Source organism: Gracilinanus agilis, chromosome 3 (assembly GCF_016433145.1).
Source record: "Gracilinanus agilis isolate LMUSP501 chromosome 3, AgileGrace, whole genome shotgun sequence".
Lineage (NCBI taxonomy): Eukaryota > Metazoa > Chordata > Mammalia > Didelphimorphia > Didelphidae > Gracilinanus > Gracilinanus agilis.
This window is the reverse complement of record NC_058132.1, coordinates 112,914,144-112,938,499: the sequence shown is the minus strand read 5'-3', so window position 1 is coordinate 112,938,499 and position 24,356 is coordinate 112,914,144. Positions and strand designations below refer to the sequence as shown.

Genomic DNA, 24,356 nt, shown 5'->3' with positions numbered 1-24,356 from the left:
GAGAGAGAGAGAGAGAGAGAGAGAGAGAGAGAGAGAGAGAGAGAGAGAGAGAGAGAGAAAGAGCACCTGAAGCTCTTAAACTCTAGTCCCACATCACCAACTGCTTAATGGATATTTCAACCTGGATATCCAATAGGATATCCAATAGGTATCCAACTCAACATGTAAAAAATAGAACTCACTTTTTTCCCCCAAAAGCTATTTTTTTCTGAGATTTTTTCTATATATTTCTGTTGAGATCCTTTAATATTTATTACTATACTGCCACAATGTGTATCAATACATCTTTGATGCTTAATATTAATTCACTAAGACACATCAGTTTGAATTATAATGAGTATTTTAACTCTGGGAGAATGCTGTTATTAATAATACTTATGTGCCACATTCCTTACACATTACATATTTATATCAGGTGTTTGTAATAAAAACTATAATCATAAAGAATGAATGAGGCTACAACTAGATTTTTATTTCAGATTGTTTTTGGAAAGCTCTAAGACCTACCTGTATTAACTCATATTATCTTTTGGCAAATAAATTTGACTAATAAATATGTTTGGCTTTAGTAATATTCCTATAACTGTTTTATAAGCTTCATAACCATAAAGATAATCCATTTACAATGTGGAAAATATGAAATGAAATAAAATCTGGTTAAGCATTTTGTTTAATAGAGAGAAATATACAATATAAATATACATGAAGACATAAATCTAATAAAATGCTATGGGTACACAAAGAAATATTGGCAGAACAAAGTAAATTTTTCTAGAACATTCCTTCTCTTTTTGTCCAGGGAGAATTATAAAGCAATGTATGAAGGAAGTCCAAAGCAACAGTATCTCCTTGATCAGTAGACATAATAGGTTTAGTTCAGAAGAAAAGTATCTGGAAAAAATAACATTTTTGTACGAGTTCTGGAAGCAGAGTGTCTATACACTACTACAGAGACAGACAGGGGTTTATCATGTCAAAAAAAGGGTCTTCTTAAAATTCAAAAATGATTTTTTTCTTTTAAATAACATATAATTAGAGGACATATTTTCCAGACAATCTTGGGATTTTAAGAAATATTAAAGTACTACAATCTTCTCCTAAAAAAATCTCCCACCCCCATGCCAAACTAACTTTCATGGCAGCACTATGCTGCTAGTCAAACAGACTCAAAACTTAAGAATTATCTGATTTTTAATTCTTCATGGCAAATGATATCCAACCAATCATCATATTTCATGAGCTCCTCCTTTGCTGTTTCCTCACATCCAAGCATTTCTTTCCAATGCTCCTACTACTAACCTAATGAAAAACTCTGTTTTCATTCCCAATAAGAGGGAAAGTAGTAGGTAAGGAGGAGAGTTAAGGAGAAAGCTAATGAAATTCATTTTGGACATACTAAGTTACCTACTAGACATCTAGAGATTTCTGAAAAGCATTTGGAGATGTGAGACTGGAGGTCAGCAGAGAGCCTGGAAAAGGATGGTCAGATTTGAAAACCATCAGCATTGAGATAATTAAATTCATGGGAGCTGATGAGATCACTAAATGAAATGATATAGAGGGAAAATAAAAGAAGACTCAGGTCAGATGAAAAGCCTCTGATGAGGGGATCTCAGAATTCTTTCTTTTTTCTTTTTTTTAAACTCTTACCTTCTGTCTTAGAATCAATACTGTGTACTGATTCTAAGGCAGAAGAGAGGTAAGGGCTAGGCAAGGGGGGTTAAGTGACCTGCCCAGAGTCACACAGCTAGGAAGTTTCCAAGGCCAGATTTGAACTCAGGACCTCCTGTCTCTGGGCCTCGCTCTCAATCCACTGAGCCAAGTGGTCATAAAGGTTAACAACAAATTGTTGGATCTTTTGAACACACCAATTAATTAAAATAATTTACTATAATATTAATATTAATTAACATTTATATGCCTTATGTTTACAAAATGTTTTTTATTAAGCATGTTAATATTAATAAATTGATATTTGGTCCTCACATTAACCCTCTAAGATTAGTGCTATTAGTATCTCAAGTCAATGGATGAAAAATCTGAGGCTTTAAGAGATTAAGTGACTTGCCCAGTGTAAAAGCTAGTAAAGGTCTGAGGCAGAATTTGAACTCAGTTCTTCCTGACACCAAGTCCAGTATTATATACAGCACAAGGTTATGCTCTAATACTGGTAGATTTAATTCTCAACTAAGGAAATAAGACATACTTAAAGTATTCATCCTTAAAGTAAGACTATTGATAGTGACTCTGATTTTATTACTTTTTTTAAAAGACTAATCTTTAAATATAAAAATAGATGAAATATTACTTACCTAAGTGCAGAAAAAGTGAATCCTTTTAAACCATCTTTGCACCTAAAACATTAAAAATGTATCATTACAAATGAGTATACCTTAGAAAATAACCATATTATAAATAATTATTAATAATAATACTTCTCACTCATATACCACATATATCACTTCATTTGATCCTCACACTTTACAGGTAGATAAAAACTGAAATTAACAGAGGGTGACATCGTTTTCCTAGAGATTCAAAGAAGGCATCTAAATGTTTTCTTTACATTTGAAACTCTAGAAGTTTTCTTGACCGCAAGTATTGTATTTTATTAGTTTGATCATTGTTTCCTTGCTTAAAATATAAATATGAAATTGCTCCTTAAGAAAAGAACTATTAATAAAATATAGAATAATGCTTTGCAAATTGGCACAATAAAGGATGAACAAAGAAAATTATACCTTATAGTAGTAACAGTACCAGTGGATGTCTACAAAGCCCCCTAGGGTTGGCAAAGTATGTTATATACAGAATTTCAATTGATTATCACAACCTGAGAGGCAGTTTTTACCAGAGATATTATCATTCCTATTTTACAGATAAGGAAACAAATTCAGAATGGTTAGCTAACTTGGCCATGCTAACACAGCTAATAACAATACAAAGGAGCAGGATTTGAACCTCCTCTTTTCCTAGCTCCAGGTCCAACACTATTAAAAATGAATATATTTCCATTTTGAAAGCCAAAGTAATTTAGGACCTAAACTACAGACTGATGAATGACTCACTTGGGGGGATTCTCTCTACTACTTGAAGAGGGGAGAATTTTCCCTTTCAAGAATTTGCATGACAAAAAATTGCTAGAAGGAATAAAACCTTGTACACTCACTGGGAATTTTGTAATCCAAATTCTATGCACTTAGGGGTGGGGCAGGGAACCTAATGCTCCAACTGTGCCCTATTTAATTCTCTGAATGCATAAAAGTGACCAAATGGACAGCCACAAGTGAAAGGACTCTAGTTAACCTCAATGGTTCTCATCTCCAAAAGAACCAGGCAAAACTGATAAAATAAGACAGAATAGAAGAATAAGACAGAAGAAAGATCTTCTGGCTTACAACTAATGAATACACCTATCCAATGCAGAAGGTTGATTCAAATTACAAGGCATCAGGTCACAAACCTTTAATAAAACAACCTTCTTCCACAATTGTTAACTATGTGAACAATTCCCTCCCCCAAATCAGGTGATAAGTTTTAACAAAGACTATTACTTTTGTAAAACTGCATTAAAATACATTTATAGAGACAGCTAGGTGGCTAAATAGATTGAGAGCCAGGCCTAGGGATGGGAGGTCCTGGGTTCAAATTTTAGCTAAAACACTTCTTAGCTGTATGACACTGGGGAAGTCACTTAATCCCTATTGTATAGCCCTTAACTGCTCTTTTGCCATGAAACCAATACTTTATACTGATTCTAAGATGGAAGGTAAAAGTATAAAAAAAAAGTACATTTCTTTTCTTGAAATCAGACAAGTCCTGGACGATATCGTAAAGTCACTTATATAAGGCTTGATGGTTGTAAGGCTGTTTAGTAATTTATTTTTTATTTTTTTATTTAATTTTAGAAAATTTTTCAATGGTTACGTGATTCATGTTCTTTTTCTCCCCCTCAAACCCCACACCCCACACATAGATGATGTACATTTACACTGGGTTTTACATGTGTCATGATCAAGACCTACTTCTGCATTGGTGTGGTTGTTTAGAGTCTACATCCTCAATCATGTCCGCATCAACCCATGTCTTCGAGCAGTTGTTTTTCTTCTGTGTTTCTACTCCCACAGTTCTTTCTCTGGATGTGGATAGTGTTCTTTCTCATAAGTCTCTCAGAATTGTCCTGGATCATTGCATTGCTGCTAGTAGAGAAATTGATTGTGCCACAGTGTATCCATCTCTGTGTATAATGTTCTCGTGGTTCTGGCTCCTTTCACTCTGCATCAATTCCTGGAGGTCTTTCCAGTTCACATGGAATTCCTCCAGTTCATTATTCCTTTCAGCACAATAGTATTCTACCACCAACAGACACCATACTATGTTCAGCCATTCTCCAATTAAAGGGCATGCCCTCATTTTCTAATCTTTTTTGCCACTACAAATAGCATGGCTACAAATATTTTTGTACAAGTCTTTTTCTCTATGATCTCTTTGGGGTATAAACTCAGCAATTATACTGGATCAAAGGGTAGACAGTCTTTTTTTTTTCTTTTTTTAACCCTTGTACTTCGGTGTATTGTCTCATAGGTGGAAGAGTGGTAAGGGTGGGCAATGGGGGTCAAGTGACTTGCCCAGGGTCACACAGCTGGGAAGTGGCTGAGGCCGGGTTTGAACCTAGGACCTCCTGTCTCTAGGCCTGACTCTCACTCCACTGAGCTACCCAGCTGCCCCCAAGGTAGACAGTCTTTTAAAGCCCTTTGGGCATAGTTCCAAATTGCCATCCAGAATGGTTGGATCAATTCACAACTCCACCACCAATGCATTTATATCCCAATTTTGCCACATCCCCTCCAACATTCACCACTTTCCTTTGTTGTCATGTTGGATAATCTGCTAGGTATGAGGTAGTACCTCAGAGTTGTTCTGATTTGCATTTCTCTAATTATATAAGAGATTTAGAACCCTTTTTCATGTGTTTATTCATAGTTTTGATTTCTTCATCTGAAAATTGCCTATTTGTGTCTCTTGCCCATTTAGCAATTGGGGAATGGCTTGATTTTTTGTACAATTGATTTAGCTCCTTATATATTTTAGTAATTAGACCTTTGTCAGAGTTCTTTGTTATAAATATTTTTTCCCAATTTGTTGATTCCCTTCTTTTTTTTTTTTTTAAACCCTTGTACTTCGGTGTATTGTCTCATAGGTGGAAGATTGGTAAGGGTGGGCAATGGGGGTCAAGGGACTTGCCCAGGGTCACACAGCTGGGAAGTGGCTGAGGCCGGGTTTGAACCCAGGACCTCCCATCTCTAGGCCTGACTCTCACTCCACTGAGCTACCCAGCTGCCCCCTGTTGATTCCCTTCTAATTTTGGTTGCATTGGTTTTCTTGTTCAAAACCTTTTTAATTTAATGTAATCAAAATTATTTATTTTATATTTTGCAATTTTTTCTAACACTTGTTTGGTTTTAAAATCATTCCTTTCTCAAAGATCTGACAAGTATACTATTCTGTGTTCGCCTAATTTACTTATAGTTTCCTTTTTTACATTCATGTCATTCACCCATTCTGAATTTTTCTTGGTTTAGGGTGTGAGACCTTCTGTCTCTTAGCCAGTACCATATTGTTTTGATGACCACTGCTTTATAGTACATATAGTTTAAGATCTGGTACTGCTAGGCCACCTTCCTTCACATTTTTTTTTCATTATTTTCCTTAATATTCTTGATCTTTTGTTCTTCCAAATGAACTTTGTTACAGTTTTTTCTAATTTAGTAAAAAAGTTTCTTGATAGTTTGATAGGTATGGCACTAAATAAGTAAATTAATTTGGGTAGAATGGTCATTTTTATTATGTTAGGTCATCCTACCAATTAGTAATTAACCTTTTTCCAAATGTTTAGATCTAGTTTTAATTGTTGGGAAAGCGTTTTGCAGTTGTGTTCATATAATTCCTGTGTTTGTTTTGGCAGATAGATTCCTAAGTATTTTATATTGTGTCAGGTGATTTTAAATGGCATTTCTCTTTCTAACTCTTGCTGCTGAGATGTGTTGGAAATATATAGGAATGCTGATGCTGTATATGTTTTTGTTTTGTATCCTACAACATTGCTAAAGTTGTTGATTATTTTCAGTAGCTTTTTAGTTGATTCTCTAGGATTTTTTAAGTAGACCATCATATCATCTGCAAAAGAGTGATAGTTTTGTCTTCTCATTGCCTTTTTTAATGCCTTCAATTTCTTTTTCTTCTCTAATTGCTACTGCTAGCGTTTCTAGTACAATGTTAAATAATAGAGGTGATAATGGGCATCCTTGTTTCACTCCTGATCTCATTGGGAATGCTTCTAATTTATCCCCATTGCAGATGATGGCTGCTGATGGTTTAAGATATATATTGTTTATTATTTTTAGGAAAGGTCCTTCTATTCCTATACTTTCTAGTGTTTTCAGTAGAAATGGGTGTTGTATTTTGTCAAAGGCTTTTTCAGTATCTACTGAGATAAACATGTGATTCCTGCTGGTTTGGTTGTTGATATGGTCGATTATGTGTATGTTTTTTCCTAATATTAAACCATCCTTGCATTCCTGGTACAAATCCCACCTAATCATAATAAATAACCATCATGATAACTTACTGGAGTCTTTTTACTAGCATTCTATTTATGGTTTTTGCATCTATGTTCACTAAGAAGATTGGTCTGTAGTTTTCTTTCTCTGTTTTTGATCTACCTGCCTTTGGGATCAGTACCATATTTGTGTCATAAAGGACTTTGGTAGAACTCCTTCTTTGCTTATTATGTCAAATAGTTTGTCAAATTGGGATTAGTTGTTCTTTGAATGTTTGATAGAATTTACTTGTGAATCCGTCTGGTCCTGGGGATTTTTTCTTAGGGAGTCTTTGATAGTTTCTTAAATTTCTTTTTCTGATATGGGATTATTTTAGTATTCTATTTCTTCTGCTGTTAATCTAGGCAACTTATATTTTTGTAAATATTCCTCTATATCACTGAGATTGCTATATTTATTGCCATATATTTGGGTAAAATAGTTTTTAATGATTGCCTCTTCATTAGAGGTCTCCCTTTTCATCTTTGATACTGTTAATTTGGTTTTCTTCTTTCCTTTTTTTATTAGATTGACTAGTACTTTGTCAATTTTATTTGTTTTTTCAAAGTATCAACTTCTACTCTTTTTTATTAATTCAATAGTTTCTTTTACTTTTGATTTTATTAATTTCTCCTTTAATTTTTATGATCTCTAATTTAGTTTTCATCTAGGGATTTTTATTTCTTCGCTTTCTAGTTTTTTGATTTGCATGCCCAATTCATTGATATCTGCCCTTTCTAATTTGTTAAAATATATACTTGAGGATATAAATTTCCCCGAGTACTGCTTTGGCTGCATCCCACAGATTTTGGTAGGATGTCTCATCATTGTCATTCTCTTCTATGAAATTATTAATTATTTTTATGATTTGTTGTTTAATTGATTTTGGAGAATCATGTTATTTAATTTCCAATTAATTTTTGATTTGCCTATCCGTGTACCCTTACTAATTAATTTTTTTTTTGCATTATGATCTGAAAAGGTTGCATTTATTATTTCTGCTCTTTTGCATTTCTTGGCCATAATTTAATCCCCTAATACATGGTCAATCTTTGTGAATGTGCTGCTGAAAAGAAGGTATATTCCTTTTTATACCTATTTATTTTTCTCCATATATCTATTAACTAATTTCTCTAGGATTTCACTCACCTCTCTTATTTATTTTTTGGTTTGATATATCTAGATCTGATAGGGGAAGGTTCAGGTCTCCCACTAGTAGAGTTTTACTATCTATTTCCTACTTAAAGTCTGCCAGTTTCTCCTTTATAAATTTGGATGCTATACCATTTGGTGCATACATGTTGAATACTGATATTTCTTTGTTGTCTATATTGCCTTTTGTCAGGATATAATTACCTTCCCTATCTCTTTTAACTGGATCTATTTTTACTTTGATTTTGTCAATATCATGATTTCAACTCCTGCCTTCTTTTTCTCAGTTGAAGCCCAATAGATTTTGCTCTAGCCTTTTACTTTTACCCTATGTATGTCTACCTGCATCATGTGTGTTACTTGTAGACAACATATGGTAGAAGTTTGGTTTCTAATCCATTCTGCTATTTGCTTCAGTTTTATGGGTGAGTTAATCCCATTCACATTCAGAGTTATAATTATCAACTGTGTATTCCCAGATATTTTGATTCTCTCTCCTAGTCCTGTCCTTTCTTCTTTCACTGTTTCCTTCTATACCAGTGTTTTGTTTTTAATCAATTCCTATAATCCCCTCCCTTGTTATACTTCCCTTTCTCCCCACTCTTATTATTCTTTAAAGCTAAGCCATGCTCCCCCCCATGCCCTCTCCCTCCCTAGTATTGCTTCCCTTCCCACTGTCCCGTTTGTCACCCTTCTACTTTTGTATAGGGTGTGAATCAATTCTCTGCCCCAATGGATCTGATTATTCTTACCTCTTTGAGTTAATTTCAATGCATGTAAGAATTAAGTATTTCTTGTCTCCAACCTCTTTACCCTTCCAATGTATTGGTCTTCTCCCCTGCTCCCACCATGCGCTTCTTTATGGAATATAAAGTTACTCCATTTTGTCTGTTTTCCCACTTTTCTTAATATTATCCTCTTTTTTTTTAACATATATATATCTTGACATTTCATCCTATACAGTTTGTCACTGTTCCCTCTAAGTATACTTCTAATTTCCCTGATGATAATAACAATTTTTAAGAGTTACCAATATAATTTTTTTATTATAGGGATACAAATCATTTTAACTTATTGGGTACCTTAAAAAAAGTTTTGATGTTTTGGTTTTTTTCCCTCTCAATTACCTTTTGGTGATTCTCTTGAGTTCTGTGTTTGGACATCAAATTTTCTGCTTAATTACAGTTTTTGCTTAATTAATGCTTGGAAGTCTTCAATTTTATTAAATGACCATACTTTCCCCTGCAAGAATACAGTCAGTTTTGCCAGGTAGTTGATTTTTGGTTGTGGACTCAGTTCCCTTGCTTTCTGGATTATTATATTCCATGCCTTCTGGTCCTTCAGTGTAGATGCAGCCAGATCCTGTGTTATCCTAACTGTGGTTCCTCAGTATCTGAATGACTTCTTCTTAGCAGCTTGTAATGTTTTCTCGTTGGTCTGGTAGTTCTTGAATTTGGCTATAATATTCCTGGGAGTTGTCAGTTGTGGATTAAATGGAGGTGATCTGTGGATTCTTTTAGTTTCTAATTTCCCTCTTGTTTGAGAATGTTGGGGCAGTTTTCTTGGATAATTTCCTGTATGATGATGTCCAGCCTTTTTCTTTTGTTATGATGTTACGGTAGTCCAACAATTTTTAAACTGTCTCTCTGTGACCCATTTCCCGGATGTGAGGTTTTTTTCAATGAGGTGTTCCATATTTTCCTCAAATTTTTCATTCTTTTGATTTTGTTTTATAGATTCTTGCTGCCTTGTGAAGTCATTTGCTTCTAGTTTGTTGAATTCTAATTTTTAAATACTGAATTTCATCTCTGGCTTTTTGGTCATCCTTCTCCTTCTGGTCTGATTTTCTTTGTAGGTCATGTTTTACTTTCTTTGCCTTGTTTTCATGTTGCTCAATTTTGACTTTCAAGACAATATTTTCTTGTTTTATTTCATGTATTTCCTTTTTCCAATTGTCTTCAGCCTCTCTTAATTGTTTTTTGAACTGTATTTTAAGTTCTTCCAAATCTTGTGTCCAATTTGCTGGAGTTTCTGGGTTTTTCTTGAAGTTCCTTGGTCTTCCTCTGTTTCATTTGCTTTTTGTTCATTTCCAGGATAGAAGCTGTTGATTGTAATTTCTTTTTTCTTTTTCTGTTGTTTACTCATATTTTTTTCTTTCTTTCCCCCCAGTAATTGGCTGTAATCTTGTTCCTCTGATTATTTGCTAGATCTGTGGGTTTGGGCTATTCTGTTTCTGCTTTGCTGATTAGGTTAAGCTGATGGTTTGTTTTTTTTTTTAAACCCTTAACTTCTGTGTATTGGCTCCTAGGTGGAAGAGTGGTAAGGGTGGGCAATGGGGGTCAAGTGACTTGCCCAGGGTCACACAGCTGGGAAGTGTCTGAGGCCGAATCTAAACCTAGGACCTCCAATCTCTAGGCCTGACTCTTAATCTACAGAGCCACCCAGCTGCGCCCTGGTTGATGGTTTTAATGAGCTCTGATATAAGATCTTCCCCAGCTGGCAATGGAAGTTTGTAACTACTTTCTCTGAGTCTTTGGGGGAGGGGTGTTAGACCTTCCCTGCCCTCTGAAGACTTTTTATCTGCCCTATTGATGGTGTTAAGCCAGGGTGCAGTTGATCTACAGAGCTTAATGTGCCCTGAGACCAAAACCTAGAGAGAAGGTGTGTTGGGGGGAGGCAAAAATTGAGTGTTTTTGCTGTGATTAGGCTGCCCTCTCAGTATTTCTCCTCTAGCCATCTCCCTGCTGTCTGTGTTCAACTCCCTGAGTCAGGCACAGTTGTGCCAGCAAGGCCCTCTCTCTGGACTAGTGCCCTTGCTGGCCCAGAGATTCCAGGCACCGCTGGAGACTCAGCACAGCACGCAGGAAAGGGTACTAGGATCCTCCTTCTTCCTTACCTTCAAACCCAAGAGTTCAAGAATTCAGGCTTTTTTTTTTTTTTTTGCACACTTCCTGAGCTGAGTTCAATAGGAGGATCCCCCAGCTCTGTCCTGTTGTTAGATTTGGTTTTCTTTCTCCTCGAAACACTTTGTTTTTTATCTCAGTGTGGAAGGATTTCAGAGGTCTGAAGTTTTGCTGCATCTAAACCTCCATCTTCCCAGAATCCTCCTGTTTAGTACTTTAGAAACTAAACCCTTTAAATACAGCTTGAGCAAATGGTGTTATAATGATATTTCATTTTCATTTACTTTCAAGAAGGTGTGTACTTCAGGGGCAGCTGGGTAGCTCAGTGGAGTGAGTCAGGCCTAGAGACAGGAGGTCCTAGGTTCAAACCCAGCCTCAGCCACTTCCCAGCTGTGTGACCCTGGGCAAATCACTTGACCCCCATTGCCCACCCTTACCAATCTTCCACCTATAAGACAATACACTGAAGTACAAGGGTTAAAGGAAAAAAAAAAAAAAAAGGTGTGTACTCCAAAATGAACATTACTAACTTCTCTTTCCCCCCCCTCCTATTACTTATATTTTGGCAATACTATGGGAAAAGTAATTAGAAATATAACTAGTATTTCAGTAGCTTTTCTATATTGAACAGCACCAAAAAATGCAATGAAATAATTTCATGGGAAAGCTAAATTAATATTTTTCCACTAAAAATATTTTAGAATATAAGGTCAAGACAATTTAGAAATTAATTTTGTCTAAGTAAACACAGATTCATTTTTAATTCATAAGAAATGTTTATATAGTTAAAACCATACTATATGCATTTTTAGGGTTTTATTGAGTAAATATAAAAAAATCATTTAAAAATAATTAACTTAGTTTACTCACATTGCACAGAATATATTTAATATACTGTTACTAAATCCAATGAGGCAAGAAAGAAAGAAAGGAGGCAGGAAATATATATTTTACCAGAAGTTGAAATATTAGCAGTAAAAAAACAGTGAACTCAACTTTTCCTGTAAGGTAGGATTTTCAATATCATAGTCAAAACATATAATTGGGCATCATTTGAATAAGATTAGAGAAGTGAGCAAGAAATCTATAGATAGGAAAGTAGGAAGGTGATTAGAAGATTATCTAGGGACAAAATATATTTTAGTAATTTACAGTTAAAAGATAATAATTTGTCTTGGTAGAATCCTGAATAGATAAAGGAATTTGACAAGTAATTCTAGATTTGTGACCTTACACAATGAATTTAATTGCTGTTCAAGACATCAAAAAGTAGCTTTCAAAAATAAAAAGGGCATCTGCAAATGAATTTGCAATTTCATTATAATGGAAGCTTGGTTCTTTTTATTTTCCCTGTGGGAAGTGCTTCATATTGGGAAAATCTGAGGACTTTGAAAGGGGACTATTCTTCTTTCCATTCATGTGTATAATGTCCCTTAATGTAATTCAGGGTCAGATGTCTACCTCCAAGAGAACAAAAAAAGTAATTATTTCTACAAAAGAAAAATTTTTAATTGTATATGGCTCTTGCCCTGGCTTTAGGACTAACTTCTTAGCACTTATGTGGTGGTGTACAACTTTAAACTTAAAGTTAAGTGTGATATTGCATGTAATATTTACCATGGTGTTGCAAAAGGCCATAATGAAATGCTTTACTTATGTTACAGAATCTTACAGTGGATTTAAACTAGGTTTTCTAGAAATGCAATAATGTATAATGCAACTCACTCTCCATGCTCACTAACCTACAGGCCATAATGCTTTCTCTAACATAAATTTTATAAGACTCTAATATACTGTATATGAGACAAGATTTAAAATATATTTCAAAAACCACAACTTTCAATCTTAATCACAGTTTGCAACTTATAAGTATGAAAATGAGAAAAATAGAACATCAAGACTAGAATCTGGTAAAGATATGAATTAATTTAAACTCTCTACCTTTACTTATTTCCTTCCCTCATTTGTTCAGAAAATATTCAGTGTCTCCAAAATTGAAGAGATATTCTACTGTCAAACAACATAATAAACAAAAGCATAGGAAAAGGTGGGAAAAGAGGCTAGCTTTAAGTACTAAATAGAAGGGAGTTACAATATTTAAGCTAAAAGCACTGCGTAAGCAGAGTTCATGAATATAGTCAATTAGGATATTAGAGAGAAAGATTAGATGTAAATAAAAATATTTTGGGAACAAATAAAAGTGAAAAGAAATGAAATTAAAGAAATATTACTAGAAAGGTGTTTTCCCCCCATATTTAATTTCCATGCATTGATAAAATACAACATGTCCCCAGTAGATGTCCCTAGTAAACTATCATTGAAAACATGTGTAGTTCTAATTCTAAATAAAAAATAAAAACAAAATTTCTCTGTAGATTTTCCCCTCAAAAATATATCCCAAAGCATTATAAATATTGCCTAATACAAATCATGTAAGTTTCTGAAAAATACATATCTCTTTATATTAAATACATAAGATGGAAGATAAAAGTTCTTAGATTTCATTATTTTGCCAAGTATTAAAATGCTCTAAGACCTGGAGTCTAATAGCTTTTTTGGGGGAGAGATACTTGACAACTGCTCTTCGACATAATTAGTTTCCTTTGTAATCCTATGTATTTTATATATTTAAAGACATTATTCTGGAAAGAAGTCCGTAGGCTTCCCTAGATTATTCAAGGGCCCACAAAACCAAAAAAATTAAGAACTATTACTATACAATGAAGGTTTTAGAGATTTAGAGATGTCAATGTAATATTTCACTATACTATCACTACTAGATAGATGATCCTCTCAAAATTCTCTTATATGACATATAAAATCTTAAGATTATGAAATTTAGCCAGGAAAGGAATTTAAAAATTGTCAAGTCCATCCCTCATTTGACAGATGGGGAAATATGATACAACAAAGTGAAGAGACTTGCCCAAGATTACACATTTAATAAAGTAGCATATCTAGAATTTGAACCCAGATCCTATGACTCCAAATAAAGTATTTGTTTCACTAAATCACCTTGCCTGCCTTTCATCCTTTCTCATTTTAATTAATTTGGCATTGTATACAATGCATGCATCTTTTAAAAGGCAACCAGACTATTTTTTTCAGATGTGGTATAAAATAGGTGTAGGAAACAGCACTATCAGGGGAAGTCTGGAAACTTTGAGTATGTAAACTTAATCTCAGTCATTTGTAAAATGTGAAGATTGGAATAGAGGGTAAAAAGCTAGAATAATTGGAAATATGTCATCTAGTCCAAACTGCTCCTTTTATTATGTGATTAAGTTACTTTCCAGTCTAGTGCCAGGGTCTTCTGGCTATTGCCATGTCTGGAATGTATGTTCTTCAGAACCTAAGTTTTGTTTGATGCCCAACTTCAATGCCACTTCCTGATGAAAGATTATCATGATTTCTTGATAGGGAGTTCTTCTTCCTCAAATTAGATTACATTCATTTACCTGTAAATCCCTCAGAGGATTTGAAATACCCTGAAGGAAGTGACATTTTTTGTTATACTGGAGTGTTTTATACAGACCAAGTGCTTAATACAAGTCCACTGCATGAATCCTCATTTCATGTAACACACCATTTTGCCTTTTTTAAGGTTCTTTTCAGTTCTGATGTTCTAAGACAGTTTAAGTGTCTCAGAGTCTAACTTCAGTATTTTTTTTTGTTATTATTGTTTATAATACTGGGGAATGACAGTTTTAGCTGTGATAATTTATTATCTAGATGGATCTGATCCATATTAGATGAGATGCCTAATAATATTTAATAGGTAATATTTATAGAATAATATAAGCAGCTAGAAAATATTAATAACTGATTCTTAACAATATAATAAAGTAATTTCTCTAAAACATTAGTTAATAATGACTTTTCTAAATAATTGATTGCCTAAAAGTCAAAGATTATGACAAATTAGAAATACTGATTTTTCAGTATGATAAATTTATAACATTTAAAAATTAAATATAGCTCACTGAGTGTTTAAGAATAATTTAAGCCACATAATCACCTCTTGATCACTCAAGAGTTGATTATTTGGTCTATAGATTATCCATGATCTTTAATTCATCACAACTATGGGTGCAAATTAGGACTATAAATTAGTCAACAATACAAATTAGCCATAGCAGCAAAAGATATGGGGAAAAGCCAAAACTACCAATCAAAAAATTTAGATTTTAATAATCTCATGCTTCTGCTGTCCTTAATGAGCATGGATAATCAAACTAAAAAACGAAAGGAGATGCAGCATATTGTACTGGATAAAGTGCTAGACCTGTAGTCAGAAAGAATTAGGTTTAAATCTTTTCTCTGACACTTGCTAGCTGTATGACCCTGAAGAGATCACTTCTCTTGGAGCTACCAATTCCTCATCAGTTAGTAAACCAAAGATGATACTAAAACACATACTTTACAAGACTGTTGGTGAGGATCAAATGAAACAGTGCATATAAAATGCTTTTTGAACCATAAAGTACTATATAAGTGATGAAATATTAAAGCGTACAATACTAGATATAAGCATTTCAGTATCCCTTTGTAGTGTTCAAGTATTAATACTTTTTAAAATATTAAAGAGAGAAATGAGTTCAGTAAAATGAGTACTAGTGAGGTCAGGAGAGGATCAAAGTTAAAATCCTATCTCTGATCATTATAAGTTACATGACACTGGCTAAATGACCACCCCTGTGGATCTCATTTTCTTCATCTTTAAAATAAAATAATTGAAGTAAAATGACTTCTATGGTTTCTTCCAGTTCTAGACATTAATGATCTTACAAGTTTCAATAGTGTCGTTATAATGATTGATGGAGAGAAACCCAAAAGTGTGTTTGTTTGATAGACTTGTGTGTGTGTTAAGTCTATCTTATCTTACCCTCCACTTTAACTCTGAGGGCTTCAAGCGGATTATCCCTGTGATGGCATTGATATAGGGATGGACAGGAACCAGTGTTCAGATGAAGGATCTCTATGGGGTGTGATATAGATGGGTTTCCAGGACTTAGCAAAATGCCTAGGCCCCAAGAGGCCTTTTCTGAACATAGCCCTGTCAGGGAGAGCAACAATGGTGGATACCTTTGGGATTTGACTTAACCGAAGCTTGATAGAATTGTTCCACCCCCCCCCCTCCAATTTCCCCTCACACCCACAACCCTAAAAAGGAATTCTCAAGAAACCTACCTGACTGCAGATATCTTAACAGGGTGGTTTATTATAACACAGGCTCAAGGATGGATATGGAGAATGAGGTAGGAAACCATATTCAGTCACTATAGGTATGGGGTCCTTTTGACTTGGGCCAAACCAATGGCTTTGGCCAAAAACGCTCTTTCCTCTTTCCTTTAGTTTGTCATCTAATCTATCTACAGACAAGGTAGCAAAGGTCTTTCTCGGTTGGCACAGAATTGGATAGAATGTTTTCAGGCTGGCTCAACAAGCCTTCAGGGTCAAAGACCTCTCCAGCTGCTGTAGAGTCTAATCAGCTTCTTTGGTGTTATTCCGGAGAAAAAGGAACTCTTATCAGATCTTCAAGGCACAAAGGGAAAGATAGGGAAAACCCCAGGTATCCAATATTGAATCCTGAGGTCAGTTCAGGTCCTCCGTCCAGCACCAAGTTCCGAGACCAAGTCCCCCACACCCCCAGTTCTATTTCCCACAAGCCTCTATTGCTCCTTCCAATTGTCACTCCTGCTCTTCAAGCTTCCTTGCTAGCAACATTCCAAAAATCTCCTTTCTGTGCCAAACTTTTCCTACAGTGCATACCTCTTAACTATCCCTCAGTTATGCATGTTGCTAGCCAAGTATTTATAAACTTTAAACAAATAACTGTTTTGATAAAAGTAGGGTAATATAATTGGTTTCCTTTGCAATCCTATGTATTTTATTTTGTGCATGTAAAACATTTTTCTGAGAAAGAATTTGAAGGCTTCAACAAAATGATAGAGATCCATGAGACTAAAAAGGTTGAGGCCCTGCTCTAAAAAGAGAACTTAAAGAGATAAGCAGGCCCAATTTAATATTTCCATGATCAATTCTGCTCTATGTAGTTTGAAAGTACCTATTGGCATTTTATTGGTAAATTTTAATCTAATTTCACTAATCCAACATTTCACAAATTCATCAAATATATTCATGTGTTAAAAGTTCCATCAAGGAAAGCCTCAATTAAACAAAAACATTGATTTGAAATTAGGGTGCATCAATCAAATTTACCTACAATCTATAAAGATCAACAAATAAGATCACAATCTTACTTTTAATGTCATTAGTATTAAAAATTATTTTAAAATACTGAGGGGGAATAAAAGTTTCAACAAATAAAAAAGATCCATCACTTAAAAAAGTAATGGAGAAGCTTTAAAAAGGAGATGAGTTTTGAAAAGTTTAAATGTGGGCATTTACACAGGAGGTATCAGAAGGATGACCACAGAACTTAATTGCTAATGGTAATTTCATGTGATTATTATTTTGATAAAATATTGAAATTTTAATGCTTTTTGATGTTAAAGAATATTGAATGAACAAAGAACAAATTTGAAACTTTAAAGGAACTTGTCAGAATACCTCATTTAAAAAATTAAGTAAAATAATGACAAATTAGTGTAGCTGCTTTGAAATAAACATTTTTCAGAACCATGTATTTGTTGAGTTGAGATAAAAAGGTTTCTTTCCAAAATACAGCATTTTTTTAAAATACCCTACCTGTAAAAGTTGGGTTTTATCTTCTTTTTAGTTAACTATCAAGAGAATTCAAAATATGTCTGAACTCAGAACAAAACAAAACAAAAATAAACTTACCCAAAGTTATTTTATTTTTAATTTACTATGTTTGATGAAATGAGATTAATTTTAAGAGTTGAAAAAATTATTGAGAAATGCTATTCACTATCTCAAGAAAAATATCCATAAAAATCTGAAGTCAAAATGAATAATCTGATGGAGGAGAGGAACAAGATGGTGCAATGGAAAGAGCAATGAAGAGGGGGAAACTGACCTCTCCAGTCTACTCCCAGATGTACTAATTAATTCCAAGCTCTGTCATTTAGGTCAGGTCACTTAACCTTTCTGGGCCTCAGTTTCCTCATCTTTAAGATGAAGTGACAATTAAATGACTGCTTAAGTCCTTCTCCTTTGGAAAGGTCTATGTCCTATGCACTGAAAATGTCATAAAATTTGCTAATATACATCTGATAACTAAGATAAGAACTACTAAGAAAGTACCCAGCTAGTTGCCAAGGATGAATTCATCCTTGGAACTAATGATTAAATTACATTCTCAAGTAGTGAAAATGTTGGCAGCTGTAACTGCTGAGCCACTGTGAGTGGTATCAGATTGTGGGAAAAGGAAGAGGTACTACAGGGCTGGAGAAGGGCAAATCTTGTCCCTATTTTTGAAACACGGAAGAGAGAAGAGTACAGATGACATGGGCATTGTGTAGAGATGGCAGGGACCCTATACCACTTAACTCAGGCTGTGAACAGGGAAATTCCCTTCCCCCTTCCTGCCCCGGAGACTCCTGAGGCAAAGACCATTGTCCTTGGAATTCCTTTAAGTTGAGATAGACAAAGAGATTCACCTAGGGAAAGCACCTGGACAGTCTAAGCCCTAAGTGTCTCAGACAGACCCTACACCCACTGAATGCCTGAACTGAATGCCTGAGTGCAAGGAGTCATGTGCACACTACACGAAAGGATACAAAAGGGCAAGAACTGGGGTACTCAGGAGCAGCCTCCCATGGCTGTTCCACTCATGCTGTCTTGCTGGCCATTAATCCTATCTTACTAATAAATCTTTCTTTTTTTCTTTTAAGCTAAGTTTGGAGTCCTCTCATTCTTGAGGATGGTTTCCTTCCTGAACCTAGGGGTTCACCATTTGCACCCTTATAACACTAAGACTTGGTGCTGATTTGTATTATAAATGAATTATTAGAAATTCAAAACAATGTACTTCAGAATCTGGTTCTTTAAGCAATGATCTCCTCTAATATAGTTACAATATATTTGTACTTTATGAATCTTTTCATTCAGAAACACATCAACTTGAAGAAAGGTCCCCTTGTGTTTGGTTTTTTCCTCTATATTCCAAGAAAAAAGAGCTGAAATAGGTAGTTATGTCTAATCTAACATGATTGTAAGGCCTCAGCTGATTACTATGTTCATTTTCTGGTGTTCCCTTAAATTATAAATTGGAAACATTTGGGGCTAAAGCTTTCCTACAGAATCAGATTCCTACTTAAACTATGAAAAGTTGGAACTGCTTTTGCTTTAAAATAAAAAATTAAAATTAAAAAAGGTCATGCCTCAAGCTGCTTTTAATCCCTGGGAAACTGAAAATCACCTTTAGACCATTTTCTGAAAAATACAGATGAATTGGTAATATTATTATAAATTAAAATACATGTAAAAGCAAATTGTCTTCTTAGATACAAGTTGAAATTTTTTTCCAGTCAATAAATAAAAGAGTTAAGATTAGATTTCACAAATATTCTGAACTACAACTAAATAAAGTCAAAATAACCTTTTGTGTAAAGAAAATCTTAGAAATAGGAAAAACTAAGTTCAAATCCTGCTTTAGATACTTAATAGCTATGTGAACCTCACTCACTTGTTTCCTCACTTATAAAATAGGGAAAATAACAGAATAATTATACTTACCTCTCTCACAATTGTTGTGAAGACTAAATGAGGCATTATTTGTAAAGCACTTAGTACAGTGTAGCACATAGTAGATACTTAATCTTCCCTCCCTTCTCCCTTCTTCCTCCCTCCCTTTCTCTCAGCCTCAATTTCTCATCTGTAAAATCACTTTCCTCATTCTCAGTTTCTGACAAATCATTATCCATCTTCCTAACTGTAGATGTCTTCCATGATTTTGTCCAAAAATCTGTTTTGTTCTCTTATCTTTTACTAAATGATCTCATCAACTTCTAGAAGTCCAATTAAGCATAGCACACTCTCTACATACCCATTTTCATTTACCTTCTGAGTTATAGTCTCCTGTCAACAAGTACCTACTGTACAACTCCATCTGGCTATTCTATAGGCAAATCAAATTCAATCTGTGTTTTTTTGCTTTTTTTTTTTTTTACTTTCCCTCAAAACATGCCTCTATTTCTAAATTTCCTATTTCTGTTGAGAGTACTACCATTATGTTTTCATTAACCAGTTTCACAATTTTGGAAATATTAAATCAATTCAATTCAAATAAGCAAGCATTTGTTGAACACCTACTTTATGAAAATCAGTGTATTAGGGAAAAGGATTGGTACAAATTAATCAATCAATCAAGTATTTTTTATGCACCTACTATGTAGGTCCTAGGCATAAGTATTATATTAGGTATTGAAGATACAAGAATGAAATGATCCAAACTCACCAGGAGCTTACAATCTAATAGGCAAATCAATGAGTAGATGTAAAACAAAAATGCAGCCAAGATTTAAAGTTAAATACAAACATATACCAAATAAATACAAGATTGTTTGTAATGTAGGCTATTCACAATTGCAAGGATCAGAAAATGCTTCTTGTAGAAGATGGTGGTGCATCTTGGTTTTTTTGTTTTTTGTTTTTTTTTAAACCACATAATGAAGGGATTTATTTGATCTTTATTCTGGACTTAAATACAAAATAAAACAAGTGTTTACATATGCATGATGGAACAGAACAAGATTATTCATGAAGCTGTCAATCTCTATTACAAAGAGCTTGCTTTCCTTATTTCATTATATAATCAATTCAATGTACGACTTTTATTTTATTTATGGTGCTGCATCTTGAAAGACATGTATTCTCAATAAGGCTGAGGTTGAGGATGAAGGCACTTGAAATGGGAGTGTAAAGCACAGATAGTATAGGTGATAAAGCACAGGCACTCTAAGATGGAATGTCTGGAGTGAGAAACACTTCAATAGATCAGCATGTAGGAGGGCAAGTAATGTCCAATAAAGCAGGGAAGGCAGGGTGAGACCAGGTTGTATACGGCTTTGCCAGCTAAACTAAGATTTTTATATTCTACTTAAGAAGTAACAGGGAACTCCTGGAGCCAACTGAGTATGAGAATTACTAGTCATATCCATAACAAAAGAAAACTGGCTGAGGAGAAAGATGAAAGAAGGAAGAGACTAGGGCCTGGGAGACCAATTGGGCACTCCACCAACTTCTGGGGAGAAGTGATAAGGTTTGGACTAAAGGCGTTAGGGCTATCAATGGAGAATAAGGGTCAGGTGTAAGGGATGTGAAAGCAGAAATGACAAGATTTGGTAAATGGATATCAATAAGTGAGGAGAAAGGATAATACTGAGGTTACATATCAAGGAGTTCAAAAGATAGCAGTGTCTTCAACAACAATATGAAAGCTCAGAAGAAGTTAAGATTCAGGGAATGATAATACATTCAATTTTGGACTTGCTGAGCTTTTTGACATCATTTGAAATCCTTCATGACACTCCAAACTACAAGGACCCAGGGCAGTCCAAAATCCTCTAAGTCACCCTGTCAGCAGTGTTTAAATATCAATCAGCTTCCAATTTGTACAAGAATAAGTGTGTACTACATATGAACTTCTACAACATGCTAGTGCCAAGCTCCCTGGTATCTGCCTCCATTGCCTCGTCCTGGGTGGATGTACAAGATCCCAATGGATGACCCATTGTCTATCTTCCTTGATTCCCTTCATTTTGCAGATATCTTCCCTCAATAAAGCCTGCCAACTTCCCTTTCCCTGTCTGCACTGTCTTATGCTGGAATTGCTAGTGCTACTCTATGTCACAACTACTCTAGCTCTTTAATTAAAAGTATCAAGATTAGTTTACACCCCAAATCTTTACTTGATGGAATACAGAACAAAAGGGCTGGCTCAGAAACACTGATTCTGTCTAGCAGGATACCAGGGCCTTGTCTTAGAAATTAAACACCTTTTTCCAGACACTAAGGCTATGACTAGGAGTCCTTCCCCAACCATGTGTCCCTTAGGCTTTTCCCTCTGAAATCTTCAGAGGCAGATTAAGGGATATTGGCATCTTTCCTTATACTGGACCTTGGTACTCCAAAAAGTTCTAAATTTATGTGAAGATAAACAGACAATTGATAATACAGGGCGGCCACTTAGGATATAGAAATCTGAGAGAGGATAGCTAATCCTATGAGAACTGATAAGAGGGATATGAGAGAGTGTAGCTAGTGAAGCCTAGGAAGAAATCTTAGGAAAGACCCAGAGTTAAGGACAATAATGAGGAGGATAAAACAACAAATGAGATTGAAAAAGAATGGTCACACAGGTAGAAGGTGAAGTGGGAGAGAGCACTCAGGGGAAAATGGTAGTAAGCAGTGTCAAATGCAAAAGACAAGTGGAGAAAGATTATGAGAAATGAGAAAAGATCATCAGTATGGCAGCCAAAGAGTTCATTGATAATTGTGGAGAGTAGTTTCTGTTTGTTGAGTCAGAAAGAAATCAGAGGCAGAAAGTGTAAAGAGATTTCTCAAGGATTTGGGAAAAAAGTAAGGAGATACATAGAATGGAGATAACAAACAGTATGTACTCAAATATATAAATAGCTATACAAAATAAATGCAAATCCTCAACTCTTCCTACTTCTTCAAAGCCTCCAACTACTCAGGTGCCAACTTTAGTAGATTCTAACTCCAATTTCTTCTAATCTGTCCCCTTCTCTCCATTAACATGGTCACTACTCCTTCATCATGACAAGTCAAGACTATTTTAAGAGTCTCTATTATTCTAATGTCTTCCCTCCCTAACCCATCAAATCTATCCCACAAAGCTGTGAAATTCATTTTAAAGTATAGGTTGGTCTCCCATTGAACCAACTATTTCTTGTCATTTAAAAGCCTTTCACAATCTGGCTCCAGATTATCTCTCTAGCCTTTTCTGTTATGAACATTCTGGCTTACGTATATTCTTGCCTGACATCCCATCTCCTATAAGCTAATCAGCTTCTCTCCTTCACCTCTACCTCAGAGAATTGCTTCTTTTCTTCATATCTCAGCTCAGGCATCACCTCCACTGAAAGGATTTTGATGATCTTCACAGTTGTTGCTTGCTTGCTTCCCAATCAAAAGTAGATTTGTACATACTTTCTACTTGTTGATCTGTTTCTGTTGTATTCATTCCACCTCTCAGGAGACCTGAAAGTTCTTGAAGGCAGGGACTTTTTTGTCTTTGTATCTCCAGTAGAGGGCCTTCCACAAATTGGGGCTCATTAAATTCTGTTTAGCTGTACCATTCTTCTACAACCTATGTGCTGCTCTAAAGTGCTGGGATGTGAGGCTTGGAACAGCTGATCTTTAAGGAACTAAGAAGTACCCCCTATGTTTACCTGATAAGACTATTTGTATATTACTAGTCTCTTAAGAATAAAGACTGAAAGGCCGAGCATTTATCTGTTAAGGATCAAATTAACTTATTTCATACTGCCAAAGGTAATTTATAGAACAACTCCACTTTTATTTCTAAAAATCCCACTATCTGCTAATGGTTTTCATAATAAGCTTCAGTAATTCAGATTAAGCCCATTAAATTATTAAAAACTTTTCTTCATATTAGTTTTAGGAATAGGATTATACAAAATTCATAGGTGTATTTGTAACTTTAAATGTGTTTTTAAACTCAGAGCTCAATTGTATTATTTTCATTAATATTAAGGACTTCTATTTATATCCACTTTGATTTGGGTGGAAGATGGAAATAATGTATATCCCATAGCAAGGAAGTGTTTATTTTGGGCAAAGTCTCTTGAAGTTTATTTTTAAGGAAAAAAATGTAAATGTATATTGTAGAGTTCTAAACAAATTTGTTTTTAAATATACTATACTCATATTTAGTCTACTCTATCAGTGATTATTTTGAATATAATTCAAATTTATTTTTCCTTTATTCCTGTATTTGTAGTGAATTTACTCATATAGCTATTTACATTAACACCAAGGTCCCCCAAAGCTTTCCAATAGAAAAAGCTGCTTTTCAGTTTTAAGATGACAACCTAACTTGATTCACTTTCGCCAGGAGGCAAAACAAATGACAAATGGAAATGCTGAGACAATTCACATAGGGAAGGTAGTGGGATTAAAAGTGGACAACATTTGGTCAAGACAATAGCCGTTCTTGGTGATAACTGGTTCTTCATACTGTCTCTATGTAATCTTATAATCTTTAAGGGGAAAAGAGTTTAGAAAAATATCAATTATTAAGAGTATAAAGAAAAAAATTACATGTTATGCTCTCAGAACTTTTTCCACATTATAATTGTTTTCCTTAAGTTTATAAGGAAAAGACATCTTTACTCTTTGCCAGGGTTAATTTTTCAACTAGCACATTTGATTCCATTGACTTACACCTGCTCTTTTTTTGTAATACAAAAACTTATTTTTATTATGATTTTTATCCAGATTACATAAAAATATAATTTAATCCATGTTCTATCTCTCCTCCCACAGCTTCCTCTTCCCCAAGAAGGCAGGTAATATTGGTTATATATATGCACACACACAATACATATTTCCATGTTCATCATATTATGAAACAAGACATACAATGCTTACACTAGAGAAAAATTCATGGAGGAAATAAAATGAAGAATGGTATGTTTCAATTTGCATTTGGACCCATTCTTTCTATGGTGGTAGATATTATTTTTTGTCATGAGGCCATTAGAGTTGTTCTGGATCTTGGCTTTCA

General features: G+C 34.6%; 1 protein-coding gene across 2 annotated transcripts in view; it reads right to left on the bottom strand.

Moving 5' to 3' along the window:
- The window catches only part of TMEM135 (transmembrane protein 135), a 386,383-nt gene that overhangs the window by 43,274 nt on the left and 318,753 nt on the right, over positions 1-24,356 (bottom strand). For both annotated transcript variants that reach the window (XM_044668213.1, XM_044668214.1), the window contains one exon: positions 2,313-2,354. In XM_044668213.1, the coding sequence (XP_044524148.1) occupies positions 2,313-2,354 (42 nt within the window). The remainder of the gene's footprint in view (positions 1-2,312; positions 2,355-24,356) is intronic.